Source organism: Bufo gargarizans, chromosome 10 (assembly GCF_014858855.1).
Source record: "Bufo gargarizans isolate SCDJY-AF-19 chromosome 10, ASM1485885v1, whole genome shotgun sequence".
NCBI classification, from domain to species: Eukaryota; Metazoa; Chordata; class Amphibia; order Anura; family Bufonidae; genus Bufo; species Bufo gargarizans.
In genome coordinates, this window is record NC_058089.1 from 15,232,394 (window position 1) to 15,246,143 (window position 13,750).

Here is a 13,750-nt window from a genome sequence, read left to right on the forward strand (position 1 = left end):
CCTGCTGCCTGGCAGCCCCTGATCTCTTACAGGGGGCTATGATACGCACAATTAACCCCTTCAGGTGCGACACCTGAGGGGTTAATTGTACGGATCACAGCCCCCTGTAAGAGATCGGGTGCTGCCAGGCAGCAGGGGGCACATCATGTACACAGTTCGTAGTATATTCTAACTAGAAGCGTCCCTATCACTATGGGAACGCCTCTGTGTTAGAATATACTGTCGGATCTGAGTTTTCACTAAGTGAAAACTCAGCTCTGAAAAAGCTTTTATGCAGACGGATCTTCGGATCCGTCTGTATGAAAGTAGCCTACGGACACGGATCACGAACACGGATGCCAATCTTGTGTGCATCCGGGTTTTTTCACGGACCCATTGACTTGAATGGGTTTGTGAACCGTTGTCTGTCAAAATAATAGGACAGGTCATATTTTTTGGACGGACAGGATACACGGATCACGGAGGCGGATGAAAAACTGTGCATTTTCCGAGTTTTCAATGGACCCATTGAAAGTCAGAGGGTCCGCAGAAAATCACGGAAAACGGAACAACGGCCATGGGTGCACACAACGGTCGTGTGCCTGAGGCCTAAGGGTCTAATGATCCAAACATGCACCATCCTAGATTCCTATGCTGCTGTGCAGGTCATTAGTCCCGAGGTCAGTCCGGGCTTTGCAGCTACTATATGAAGGCTAAAACGCATCCAACCTCATAGCTGTCTGAATGAGGTTCAAGGAAATCTAACACCAGACAGAACTTTTTGAGGAAGGTAAAATGCACACATTGTCATTGACGTCTTTAGGTGTTTTGTGCATTGAACTAGTCCGCAGACTAAATCATTACGATCGTGAAACTCAACGCTTTGACAGTTTTATGGTTTTAAAGTTGCCCATACATCTTCAGGGGCTGGTCTGGATGACCACTGTTCCCTCCATACCCCACGTGTAAATGTGTTCTCCATAGGCAGAAAAAAATTGATCTGCAACCCGAAAGGATCGGCATGCTGGAATCCAACATGCTGGACCCTGCTTTCCACCCCAACATCTCTAGTCAGGGAAAGTTCCGACACCCAACTATACTCTAAATGGTTGGCCAGTCCTACCTGCAATGGTGGTCAGGTCTGTCCAACATTCATCTAACTCATGCATGCTCAACCTGCGGCCCTCCAGCTGTTGCAAAACGACAACTCCCATCATTCCCAGACAGCCTACAGCAGGGCATGGTGGGAGTTGTCGTTTTACAACAGCTGGAGGGCCAGCAGGTTGAGCATCCATGATCTAACTTGTATGGCAATCTATGCAATCACCCCTTAAAAATTGTTCACCTGGTGTGCCACCATCTATATGGTAGGTGAACTTTAGGTGCCCAGAAGTAGAAGCAAGGCTGAAGAGTTGTTACCCCCCCCTCTCTATTCCTTCTCCTCACCATTTAACACTAGATGTCAGTGTAAGTTAATGGGGTCTGTCTGCAGAAAACTAATTTCCAACCAACTGAATACATTAAAGTGGCTGCCTTCTTTCATCAACAGCGCCACACCTTTTCACTGGTTGTGTCTGGTATTTGCCACTCAGGTCCATTGAAGGGAATGGAGCTGAGCTGCAGTACCACACACAACCTGTGGCCAGGTGTGGGGCTGTATATTGGAGAAAGCAGCCAATTTGTGTCTATTCGTGGACAGTCGTTTTAAGATCGGTTCCATCCAGAAGATGGCTTCCTCCATGGTTTGAAGGAGAGAAGTGCATTGTGAAGAAGTCCAATTTTGAGCCATTCTGTAGCCCGCGTTTAATCTTCTGTACCAACCACACAATCTACACCCTGGTCTGGTCTAAGTGCCTTATTGCTTTTAGAGGAAAACATACAAAAAAAAACAGCACAATAATAACATGAAAACAATACAAATGGAAGGAGAGAAAACATCTAAAAAAATATACCTCTGAACTCTAGAAAAATAGAAGGGACATTTGCTGGTAACAAGAGGCCATAGACCAACCTATGAAACTTTTTTAGTGTCTTTTTGTCCCCCCCTAGAGTGCCTTGTAGAACCGTCTTCACTCTAGGTGGGTTTCGCAGCCTTCAGACCTCCAGCGCGGTATTTAGCTGAGAATCGCTGGGAGACGACGCTGTTTCCTGCGCTTCAGAGGGGCTAGCCGAATCCCACGAGCTGCTGGGTGTGTCCAGGGTGTTGCCCGTCGTAGAGCCCATGCTTGTGGCGCTGCCTGTTCGAGAGCGGTACGGAGGAAGTTCTGTCTGGCTGGAGGTTTCCAGGTCTGACGAATACGGTGGTGGCGGCAGGGAGAACCAGGGAGGGCAGGAGCTGTAAGAGGAGGACAGGTTTTCAAGCAAAGTCAGCTGGAAACTATATGAATGTCTCACCCCAAGGGTTCCCGGGGCTGTAATGTATGAGTCTGAAGCCAAACTCTACTGGAATGCATCTCCTAAGATGGCTTTTCAGCTGCTGCAGAACTACGACTCCAAGCATAGACTGATGGCAACAGTCCTAGTTCGCACAGGTTGGAGACCACTGACTTAGATATATACAGCCAAACACAGTGAGGGAATTTATCATTTGATTTGTGCGGTATAAAAAAAAAAAAGTGCAAATTCTGCTGGACTATTTTTGTGAATTTTGGGGATTTTACACTGCTCTTGCCACTTCTATAAAGTGGGCATGGATAGCTATGTTCAAGAGAATCTGTCAGCAGTTTTGACCAAGCAGAACTGATCACAGTGCTACTTAGGGGCCAGAGGAAGCAGTTTTTGATAGACATCTGTAGTGCCAGGGACATATCAAAAGTTTTGACTGGTTGGGGTCTGAGCGCTGAGACCCCCCACTGATCTCTAGAACGAGGGGAGAGAAGCATGCGCTTAGAGCACGCTCACTCCTCGCTGCACGAGACGTGCTCATAGACTTTCCATTGAGTCCGCTTCGCTTCCTGCCCTGCAGAGAGGAGAGAACGCCCTGCAGAGAGGAGAGAACGCGCTAAGCACATGCTTCTCTCTCCTCGTTCTAGAGATCAGTGGGGGTCTCAGCGCTCAGACCCCCCACTGATCTAAACTTTTGATGTGTGCCTAAAACATATCAAAAAGTTTAATGAAAGCACAGCGCCACTGTAATCATTCAAACACGTGCAAAACGCGTCAGCATCTTGGGACCTTTTTACTATGCACTGATTTGTTAGTTTTAATGGGCTGAATAAACTTTGTGATTTTAGGAGCTTGGTTTGGGTTTTAACCATTTCTTCTTAAACAAAGTTTAATAAATTTGCTGCAGAAAAACGGACTTCAAAAATTGCCCTCCTGATAAACTCCCTCCATTGTCTCCATTATGGGCTATGTTCTATACACTTGACTTCTGCATCTGAAAACCTCCCAGTGCATACACTGAATTTTGCCGTAGGCCCCTATTACCCCTATGGAGGCAGAGATGGTGCCCTTTCGCCCTTCCCTGAGGTGGTATATGCCACCATACTTTTATAGGAAAGTGCAGCAGATGGCGCTTTCCTACATCATACCACACAATTAATACCGACTTGGACTACGAAGGAACTCTATCCTCAGCCCTATACAGCGCCTAGGGTGGCTTCTATGTAGTCACTGGTCCGTTCTCCATGATGGGATGACCACTAGATGCCAAGCATGGCTTCTGGATGGATACAGCTACAGCTCGAGTCCCCAAGCATGCATGTACCAGGCTGTCCTAGCGCTAGACTGTGAGAGAACAGAACATTGCTCAACACAATTCACAAAAGAAGACATGTAAGAAGTGTTTGCCAAACTACGAAGAACCTCTTCTACTGACCTCGGCTTTGGTTGGTGAAGAAGGGAGGGGGCGGCACATACAAATAAATGGACGACAGAAGCACTCACTTGTCGTCCAGCACTGCCTCGTTATAAGACGGCGGAGATTCAATGTTCATCGGCGGCTGATAGCCCTCACTAGACACGTAGTGGACACCGCTGTTGACGTTGTAGGTGACTCGGCAGTTGTGCGGGTGGTCCAGGACCACCAGCCTGGAGAGGAGCAGTGGGTGCTGCAGCCGATGCACAGGGAGACTCATGAGGTTGGTACGTTTCCTCTGATGGTGCAGGACGAGGGCCAACAAAGCCACCACCAACACGAAGATGACCGAGCTCCCGATGATGGTGTACGTAATACTGGGGTAGTAGAGAAGCTGGATCTCAGACGACACGTACTCCTGCTCGCTGGCGCCCTCTGTGGAGAAAACAGGGAGAGGTTCAAATAACTGGAGCCATTGTATAGCGAGTCACCTGCTAAACTTTCCAGATGCAGAACTCTACTTGTGGTTACCAGGACAAACGGTCAAAAACAATGCACGCGGCGAGTTTCTCTGCATCGGCCATTCACAATATATCCAGTATGGAGCCACAGATTGGCCATAGACCCTACAGGGAACTTTCCCGGTGGGCCACTCGAGTCCTCCTCACTGACGCTGGCGGGGTACATACTACTCACATCCTAAGCCCCCTGCTCTATTTTTATATTAGAGACAACTGCAGGAGGACAGAACGTGGCAGCTATTGGCCACCACAAAGGGAGAAGCTTCTAGGGAGGTATTCTGTGCTGCACTATGGCACTACTGACCCTGCCAACTTGTATTGGTCCCATCTTTTGCCAATTAAGACCCACCTACAACATTGGGGCCACTTTTATGATCCAAGTCCGCCCAATGAAAAAATTTACATATATTAAAAAAATACAAGTATATTGGTTTTGTGCTATGGAAGCGTACAGCTGCACCGCCATGCGGAGGCCCACAGAGTGCTCCGTATTATACCGCCATAGGGACTCTGTGCCTCCGTACACCCGGCTCTGCTGTGTACATAAGACCTAAAGAGTCCTTCTTGGGCTAACCAGAGAACCGTAACAGAAAGTGACAGCAGCCTACTCCTTCATATTTGTCCGATGCTTCGTCCTCTAGCGCAGACATGACAGTTACTTAAAACGCGTCTCTGAAGTTTCCTCTGTGGAGTGGGAGCCATCTGCTTGCTGACATTTTGCAGCAATTCTGCATGTCTGATTCGTAGTCCCAAAATGCAGAGCAATAAAACATAAATTAAAATGAAGATCTTCATGTCCCGATGCGGCGCATATGATGCTACGTGGGTGGGCGGACTGACAGTGTGACGTGGGGGGCAATGAAATGTAGCTTTATAAGAATCGGTCATGTTTACTGGAGAAAAGTGCAAAACCAGAAAGCAGGCAGCACAGTACATCTGCTTTTTTGGGCTATTAGCCCCTTAAAGGGGTTGTCCAGCTTTCTGTCAGACCTGCCACGAGTCGGGACCGGTGGACTAAAGGAGCAGGAGCCCAGCAGGCAAGTCTGTTTCCCTCCACAGGTCCAGTGAGGTGGTGGTGGGAGTCTGGCAGAAAGGCCCCAAAGCTTGATAGTCCCTTTAAGGACACAGACAGTTTTTATGCAATACCTTCTGTATGAATAGGATATTATTATTTTTTTATTCTGCCATTTTTTGGTCGGTTTGTCTTTACGGCATTCACAGTGCGGTAAAAACAACATTATGACCTTATCCTGTTGGTCAGAACGGTTACAGCAAAACTATTTTTTACTATAATTTTTATTTCCTTTAAAATATATACCGTACATACATATTTTTTACGTTTGGTTTGTCGCCATAGTATTTTTTCCGTTGACAGAGCTGCAGGAAGCGTTGTAGTTTTTATTGGTAACATTTTGGGGTACATACAGCTTTTTGATCACTTTTTAGCCCATTTTTAAAAGGCAACATGACCAGAAAAAAAACAGCAATTCTGGATATTTTAATAGTTTGGACTTTTACGGACAAGGTAATACCAATAATGGTTTTTCTTTTATATGAAAGTGGAAAAAACACAACACCTTGTGAATAAAGGGTCCTCTAATTGGTCAGATGCCGCAGTCGCTATTGACTGCCGCATCTAAAGGGTTAAATGACTGGGAATGGAGTCACCGATCTCTTTCTGGTCTTTGCGGTATAACGCCACAGACACCTGCAGCGAGGCTGGTGACATTATCGTTCCCTTGCACATCCTCTGTACAGTCATGTGAAAAAATTAGGACACCCTTTGAAAGCATGTGGTTTTTTGTAACATTTTTAATAAAAGGTTATTTCATCTCCGTTTCAACAATACAGAGAGATTAAAGTAATCCAACTAAACAAAGAAAACTGAAGAAAAGTCTTTTCAAGATCTTCTGTAAATGTCATTCTACAAAAATGCCTATTCTAACTGAGGAATAAGATAGGACACCCTTGCCCCTAATAGCGAGTGTTACCTCCTTTGGCTGAAATAACTGCAGTGAGACGGTTCTTGTAGCCATCTACCAGTCTTCGACATCGGTCTGAGGAAATTTCACCCCACTCCTCAATGCAGAACTTTTTCAGCTGTGAGATGTTTGAGGGGTTTCTTGCACGTACAGCCCTTTTCAAGTCACCCCACAGCATCTCAATGGGATTCAAATCTGGACTTTGACTTGGCCATTCCAGGACTCTCCATTTCTTCTTTTTCAGCCAATCTTTGGTTGATTTACTAGTATGTTTTGGGTCATTGTCATGTTGCATGGTCCAGTTCCGCTTCAGCTTTAATTTTCTAACTGATGGTCTCACATGTTCTTCAAGCACCTTCTGATACACAGTAGAATTCATCGTGGATTCTATGATGGTGAGCTGACCAGGTCCTGCTGCAGCAAAGCAGCCCCAAACCATGACACTTCCACCTCCATGCTTCACAGTTGGTATGAGGTTCTTTTCTTGGAATGCTGTGTTTGGTTTACGCCAAACATGTCCTCTGCTGTTGTGTCCAAATAATTCAATTTTGGACTCATCTGTACAAAGAACATTATTCCAGAAGTCCTGGTCTTTGTCAACTTTATCTCTGGCAAATGTCAGTCTGGCCTCGATGTTTCTCTTGGAAAGCAAAGGTTTCCTCCTTGCACACCTCCCATGCAAGTTAAACTTGTACAGTCTCTTTCTGATTGTAGAGGCATGTACTTCTACATCAACAGTAGCCAGAGCCTGCTGTAGTTCTCGAGATGACACTTTAGGGTTTTTGGAGACCTCTTTTAGCATCTTGCGGTCTGCTCTTGGGGTGAACTTGCTGGGGCGACCAGTCCTGGGCATGTTGGCAGTTGTTTTGAAAGCCCTCCACTTGTAGACTATCTTCCGGACAGTGGAATGGCTGATTTCAAAATCTTTTGAGATCTTTTTAAATCCCTTCCCAGACTCATAGGCTGCTACAATCTTTTTTCTGAAGTCCTCTGACAGCTCTTTTGCTCTCACTATGGTGCTCACTCTCACTTCAACAGTCAGGAGCACACCAAACTAAATGTCTGAGGTTTAAATAGGGCAAGCCTCATTCAACATGCAGAGTAACGATCTACTAATTATGTGCACCTGGTGTGATATACCTGTGTGAGATCTGAGCCAATTTAAGAGGGAATACATGTGAGGGTGTCCTATCTCTTTCCTCAGTTAGAATAGGCATTTTTGTAGAATGACATTTACAGAAGATCTTGAAAAGACTTTTCTTCAGTTTTCTTTGTTTAGTCGGATTACTTTAATCTCTCTGTATTGTTGAAACGGAGATGAAATAACCTTTTATTAAAAATGTTACAAAAAACCACATGCTTTCAAAGGGTGTCCTAATTTTTTCACATGACTGTATATGTACAGCTAATGTTGGTAAGGGGTTAAAGCGATACTCCAGCTCTGTTATGCCCAGTGCAGGGCCTAAAGGGGCTGAGCATGACAATGGGATTCACAGAACACCTACTCTGCCGTCTTCGCCTTGTACTAGTCATAGCATAGAGCGTCAGTTTTGTCTGGCGTTTCATAACATCATCAAACCCCGAATCCTTATTTAGTTGGGTAACTTATGAACGTCCGGGCTTAAAATGATATAAGAAAACATGACAAATATACATGCACTGCCCACATCTGAGCAAAGGCCGGCACTACGCTTTCTAATCCAATGGAGCACAGCGCTTTTAAGAAGCTCCGCCCCCTAGGAGCTGTCCAGCAGGGATGAGAGCGGCAGTGGGGCCACACTGGTTCCATTCTCTCTGGTATCACAGAAATGGCTTCCTTCACAGCCATTCTCCCGTGTCAGTGACTGAGCGCCTGGATTCTGTTCTCTGTGTTGACATCCGAGCAGATCTCGTGTTAAGTGAGAATCAATAAAACCATTGCTTTCCCAGTTGCATGTTTAATGACGCGCCAGACTGAGAGCAGATCCTGCCAATGCCTGAATCCTCTTCCAAACTGTTTTCACAAAGGCAAAAAAATAATTCTTAGATATCTTCTGTGCGAGTGAACCCACAATATGCTTATTTCTCATATCCTCAGAACATGTCTCCAAAATGTAACGGTGACAATACGACGGGGGTGATCACGTCCGACATCATGACTCACAATTGCTTCTCTCCTGTAGCAAATCCGTGTTTTCTAGACCAGTGGATGTCCCAGAATACCGCCATAGGGCGCTATACGGTGCACACTTTGATTAGCGGTGCTGTACTTCAGGTGCTTCAGCCCCCCCTACTAACAGGCTCCCTCAAACATGTCTGCCATGTACAATCATTGTCACTGTGTATAGGTGGCACTGAACTGGACTCTGCCCATCAGCGTTGATCTGAAGTCCCTTGGGCCCACAAGAGGAAATTATTCTGAGGGTCCACCCTTTGTGTATATAGGGCCTTAGAGATCCACACCTGTCAGAGCTTGGGCCCACCGGAGGATCCTCTGGTGGACCAGTCTGGTCCGACCCTACTACCCATGGACCATTGAGCCTGGAAATGATGCGGAGGACACTTTCTGAGCTTGATAGTAACATGGCCACTACTACCAGTTGTCACCCAGGGATGCTCTGTCTATCCTTACAGTGGTTACGCATTATCTAACCTCGCTCTCCTATCCTGTGGCACCCTTAGGGCAATTTTTAGCAGTCTGGGAAAGCAGGGTGCAGTCCTCGTGATAGTGGTTATGGTTACTGCCATATTGGATATCACCCAACTTTCCCAGGAAGAGATAAAATGCACACTGACGGACTTTAGTGAGACAAGCTGTTTAACAGGCAGCTGGTAATGTGCCCGGCAGAGCGCCCCGATGCCCGCTGCCACGTTCCCACATTCCTTGGCGCAGCTCGGCCCCGACAGAGGAGAACGGCTTTTGATGCTACCGCTTTGGAACTGAATAACCACATAAGATCTGCCAAAATCTCCATGTCTGGGAGGGAGAATGCTCTCTGTAAACACATATAATGACGGGGAACCGGCAGGCTGCTCCTCCGTGCAGAAACAATGGCATCCTCGCCCCGTGAAGCCCAGCGAGGGCTGGGAACGGAGTAGGTTGCTGGTGCTCTGCAGCCCTCAAGCTCCAATAAAAGAGCAGGCACACAATGGCAGAGGGGAGAGAGAAAAATCACTGCGTAAAGAAGAGATTTCCAGAGGATCCTGCTGGGGCCGGCGCTTAGACAGTGGACCCAGTGTCCTACAAAGAACTGGGCTTAAAGGGACAGTAACCTGTATTTCTAATACATTACGACAATAAAAAAAATATACGATTTTTCTCAAATCGTAGCGCTCTCTCTCTCATATATCTGATCAGTTTGGAATAGATTTGGGTTACATCCGGCATTGGGGTGATGCCGCACGTAGTAGACGAGTGTCGGATGATCTGAGGGCAAGCCCTTTTAACACAAATCGGTGCAGTTTTGTAATTTGACCATTTGTAAATGTGTAATGTTTTTTTTTACTGCAAATCCAAAACCACCACATTCAGGATTTTGCATATTGAAGGCTTAAAGGGGTTTTCCCATCTCAGACAATGGGGGCATATTGCTTGGATATGCCCTCCATTGTCTGATAGGTACGGGTCCCACCGCTTGGACCCGCACCTACAATGAGAACGGAGCGGGGAAATGAACGGAGGGAGCACTGCGCATGCGCAGCCGCCCTACATTCATTTCTATGGGGCCACCGAAAATAGCCGATCGCTGGCTCGGCTATTGCCGTCTGCCCCATAGAAATTAATGGGAGCATGGGCCGCACATGCGCGGTGCGCTCCTAATTCACTTCTATGGGAGCAGCGCTTGGTGGCGGACGGACCTCTGGAAATCTGGGGTTCTCCAGCCACATCGCTTCCCGCTTCATTCTCGTTGTAGGTTTGGGTCCTGCACCTATCAGACAATGGGGGCATATCCTAGCAATATGCCCCCATTGTCTGAGATGGGAATACCCCTTTAACCCTAGGATCAGTTATCAATATAAGATTATCGTGGGAGGGGGTCCCAGGAGTCAGACCGTAAGCTCTTAGGCCAGTGACGTCACCTTCTTTGGTCACATGATCTAGACGCAGCTCGGTCCCATTAAGTGAATGGGCCTGGGCTGCAATGCTAAGCATAGCCACTATCAAATGGATGGCTCTATGCTTGATGAGCTGCAAGAAGGCCACGGAGCTCTGGTAGGTGCCATGGCTTCCCGAGAGTCAGATTCCCACCGATCTCATATTGATGACCTATCCTGAGGATAAGTCATCAATAGGTAAATTTTGAAGAACCCCTTTAAAGGTGTCCATATTAGAAAAATGTCAGCCAAACCTGTGGAGGGACCAGCCCAGCACCTAACGTGTATGGGGGCATCCTGGCTCTCCCCTGACGTCAGATTTCAACTGCTTGTTCCTCTTGCTCAGGGAAATAAGAGTATGACCGTGGCTTTTCCCCCATTCAGGACACACGCATAGTCAAGCAGGCATGTGTATTAGGGTCAGGAGAGCTACAGTCGTATTATAGGGTGGTCTATGTAATACATAGGCAAAATAAGTTTTTTAGAGCAGGAGCCACCCGAGAATGAAAATGTGTCTCAAACTAAGTCAACCAATAGTTGGTATAGAGTCAGAGAAGAGTATCTCTCCCTGCAGCAGATTTATCATCCAGCCTGAGCCCCTGGGATGGATCCGATGCAGGTCCAGATAGCCGATCTAAGCTTACACCATCTGTAGGATTTGTAAATCTTTCCCACAGTGTTTAGAATTTATCATAACAATATTATACAGACAAACCTTCCTTTTAAAGGGAATATATTGTGAATGTAATTGTAGTTCCACTAATTAAACATAAATCTGTAGAAAAGAAAGGCATTTGTAGCCATCTAATAATATTGAGATGACTCTGCTAATCTTGTCCCAGTCTATACAGCTAAAGCTGAGATGCAAAAAACAAACCAAAACATGAAATTTCAGCTTCAGGCAGTTTCTGATAGGTAGTGTGATAACCTGAATATTTCAAGATCTTTTATTTTAATAAGTAGAGCCACATAAAAACACACAAGTGAAGAAATATGTTTAGAGGTTGCCGACCCCTTCTGTGTCACCTTCTTCTAAACTAGGTGTATTTTTTTCCCTTTTAAGACTGGAATGATGGGTGCGGGAAAGAGGAAAGAAGAGTCGGGCTCCTTAGATAACGGTAGTAATTGAATTCCATTCATCATCATCCTAGATTTGGATCGGCTGACTGAAGGCTGAAGGCAACTGGTCGCTCCCCGGTGAAAGTTAGAAGCCACGCTCTGCTGGTTCTTAAAGCGACTAGATATAGAAAGGCAGCGTCGGGATTCATTAAATGCATTCTATGCTCTTCCTTTGAATGACACAGAGAATGAGCCGACGATGATTAAAGAGATTACAGAGGTGTCTAATTTCTGTCACCTAGTAAAATGCTGCTTTACGCTGGAATTCTGAGGCCGACAACTGGGTTTGCTGCCTGCTTTCTGGGACTTAATCAAATAAATGGCTGCTCTGTACAGAATAATCACAACCTCAGATTTCAGGAGAAGTACACCTTAACGCCGTGACAATGACCTGTCCTCGGTAATGTAATTACAAGCGGGGTGGACTATTCAGGGACTCGTATCCTAAAATACTCTGTGCTGCTGCCCCCTCTTCCACTGTCCGTCTCTGACCTCCCACTAGTCTCCATTTCCTCCCTGTCCAGTCACGAGCTTCACTGATACAATTACAGGAGTAGACGAGTCATCCACACACTCATCCTCTTAAATAATCTGTGCTGCTGAGGCGATGCTTCTTACTGTCTCAGTCACATTTACACTACATATACAGTTGTACTGATCCTTAGCCACTGTGTGCACAGGACTCCAGCAGTGCATTCACAATACACAGTCAAAGGCTTCAGAGCTGAAGTCTCCCAGCATTCCTTTCTAGCTTAATACCTGCACAGACCTTACTTTAGTGGCTCGTACTCTGGGCAGTAACTCCAGATCAGAACTGGATAAGTAATGTAATGTATGTACACAGTGACTGCACCAGCAGAATAGTGAGTGCAGCTCTGGAGTATAATACAGGATGTAACTCAGGATCAGTACAGTATAAGTAATCTAATGTATGTACACAGTGGCTGCACCAGCAGAATAGTGAGTGCAGCTCTGGAGTATAATACAGAATGTAACTCAGGATCAGTACAGGATAAGTAATGTATGTACACAGTGACTGCACCAGCAGAATAGTGAGTGCAGCTCTGCAGTATAATACAGGATGTAACTCAGGATCAGTACAGGATAAGTAATGTATGTACACAGTGACTGTACCAGCAGAATAGTGAGTGCAGCTCTGGAGTATAATACAGGATGTAACTCAGGATCAGTACAGGATAAATAATGTATGTACACAGTGACTGCACCAGCAGAATAGTGAGTGCAGCTCTGGAGTATAATACAGGATGTAACTCAGGATCAGTACAGGATAAATAATGTATGTACACAGTGACTGCACCAGCAGAATAGTGAGTGCAGCTCTGGAGTATAATACAGGATGTAACTCCGGATCAGTACAGTATAAGTAATGTATGCACACAGTGACTCCACCAGCAGAATAGTGAGTGCAGCTCTGGAGTATAATACAGGATGTAACTCAGGATCAGTACAGGATAAGTAATGTAATGTATGTAAACAGTGACTCCACCAGCAGAATAGTGAGTGCAGCTCTGCAGTATAATACAGGATGTAACTCAGGATCAGTACAGGATAAGTAATGTATGTACACAGTGACTGCACCAGCAGAATAGTGAGTGCAGCTCTGGAATATAATACAGGATGTAACTCAGGGTCAGTACAGGATAAGTAATGTATGTACACAGTGACTCCACCAGCAGAATAGTGAGTGCAGCTCTGGAGTATAATACAGGATGTAACTCAGGGTCAGTACAGGATAAGTAATGTATATACACAGTGACTGCACCAGCAGAATAGTGAGTGCAGCTCTGGAGTATAATACAGGATGTAACTCAGGGTCAGTACAGGATAAGTAATGTATATACACAGTGACTGCACCAGCAGAATAGTGAGTGCAGCTCTGGAGTATAATACAGGATGTAACTCAGGGTCAGTACAGGATAAGTAATGTACACTGTAACATACTGTTGAAAGGTGCACATAACATATTTGAAGTCACTTTAGGCTAGAACTGTGGTTGGACAATTCAATTGCGCACAAATCATGTAAAAGATCAATACTGGTGCGATACAACCTCAAGTTTTAGGCCTCTTGCACACGACCGTATGGTTTCGCGGTCCGTTTTAAACAGATCAGTTTTTCAGTTTCACTTCCGTTCCGTTTTGCCGTTTCGTTTTGCCGTTTGGTTTCAGTTTGTAATCCGTTTTTTGCGGATCGCAAATGGAAACCGAAGCATACAATAATGTTTAAACAGTAAGTACATAAAAAAATTGGGCTGG

The 13,750-nt window shown here is 45.7% G+C and overlaps 1 protein-coding gene across 1 annotated transcript in view; it reads right to left on the reverse strand.

Annotated features, from left to right (window-relative positions):
• Positions 1–977: 977 nt before the first annotated feature.
• The window catches only part of LDLRAD3 (low density lipoprotein receptor class A domain containing 3), a 127,530-nt gene continuing 114,757 nt past the window's right edge, over positions 978–13,750 (reverse strand). The window contains exons 5-6 of the mRNA XM_044270124.1: positions 3,868–4,213; positions 978–2,314 (exon numbers count right to left, since the gene is read on the reverse strand). Coding sequence (XP_044126059.1) covers positions 2,074–2,314; positions 3,868–4,213 — 587 coding nt within the window. The 3' untranslated portion in view covers positions 978–2,073. The remainder of the gene's footprint in view (positions 2,315–3,867; positions 4,214–13,750) is intronic.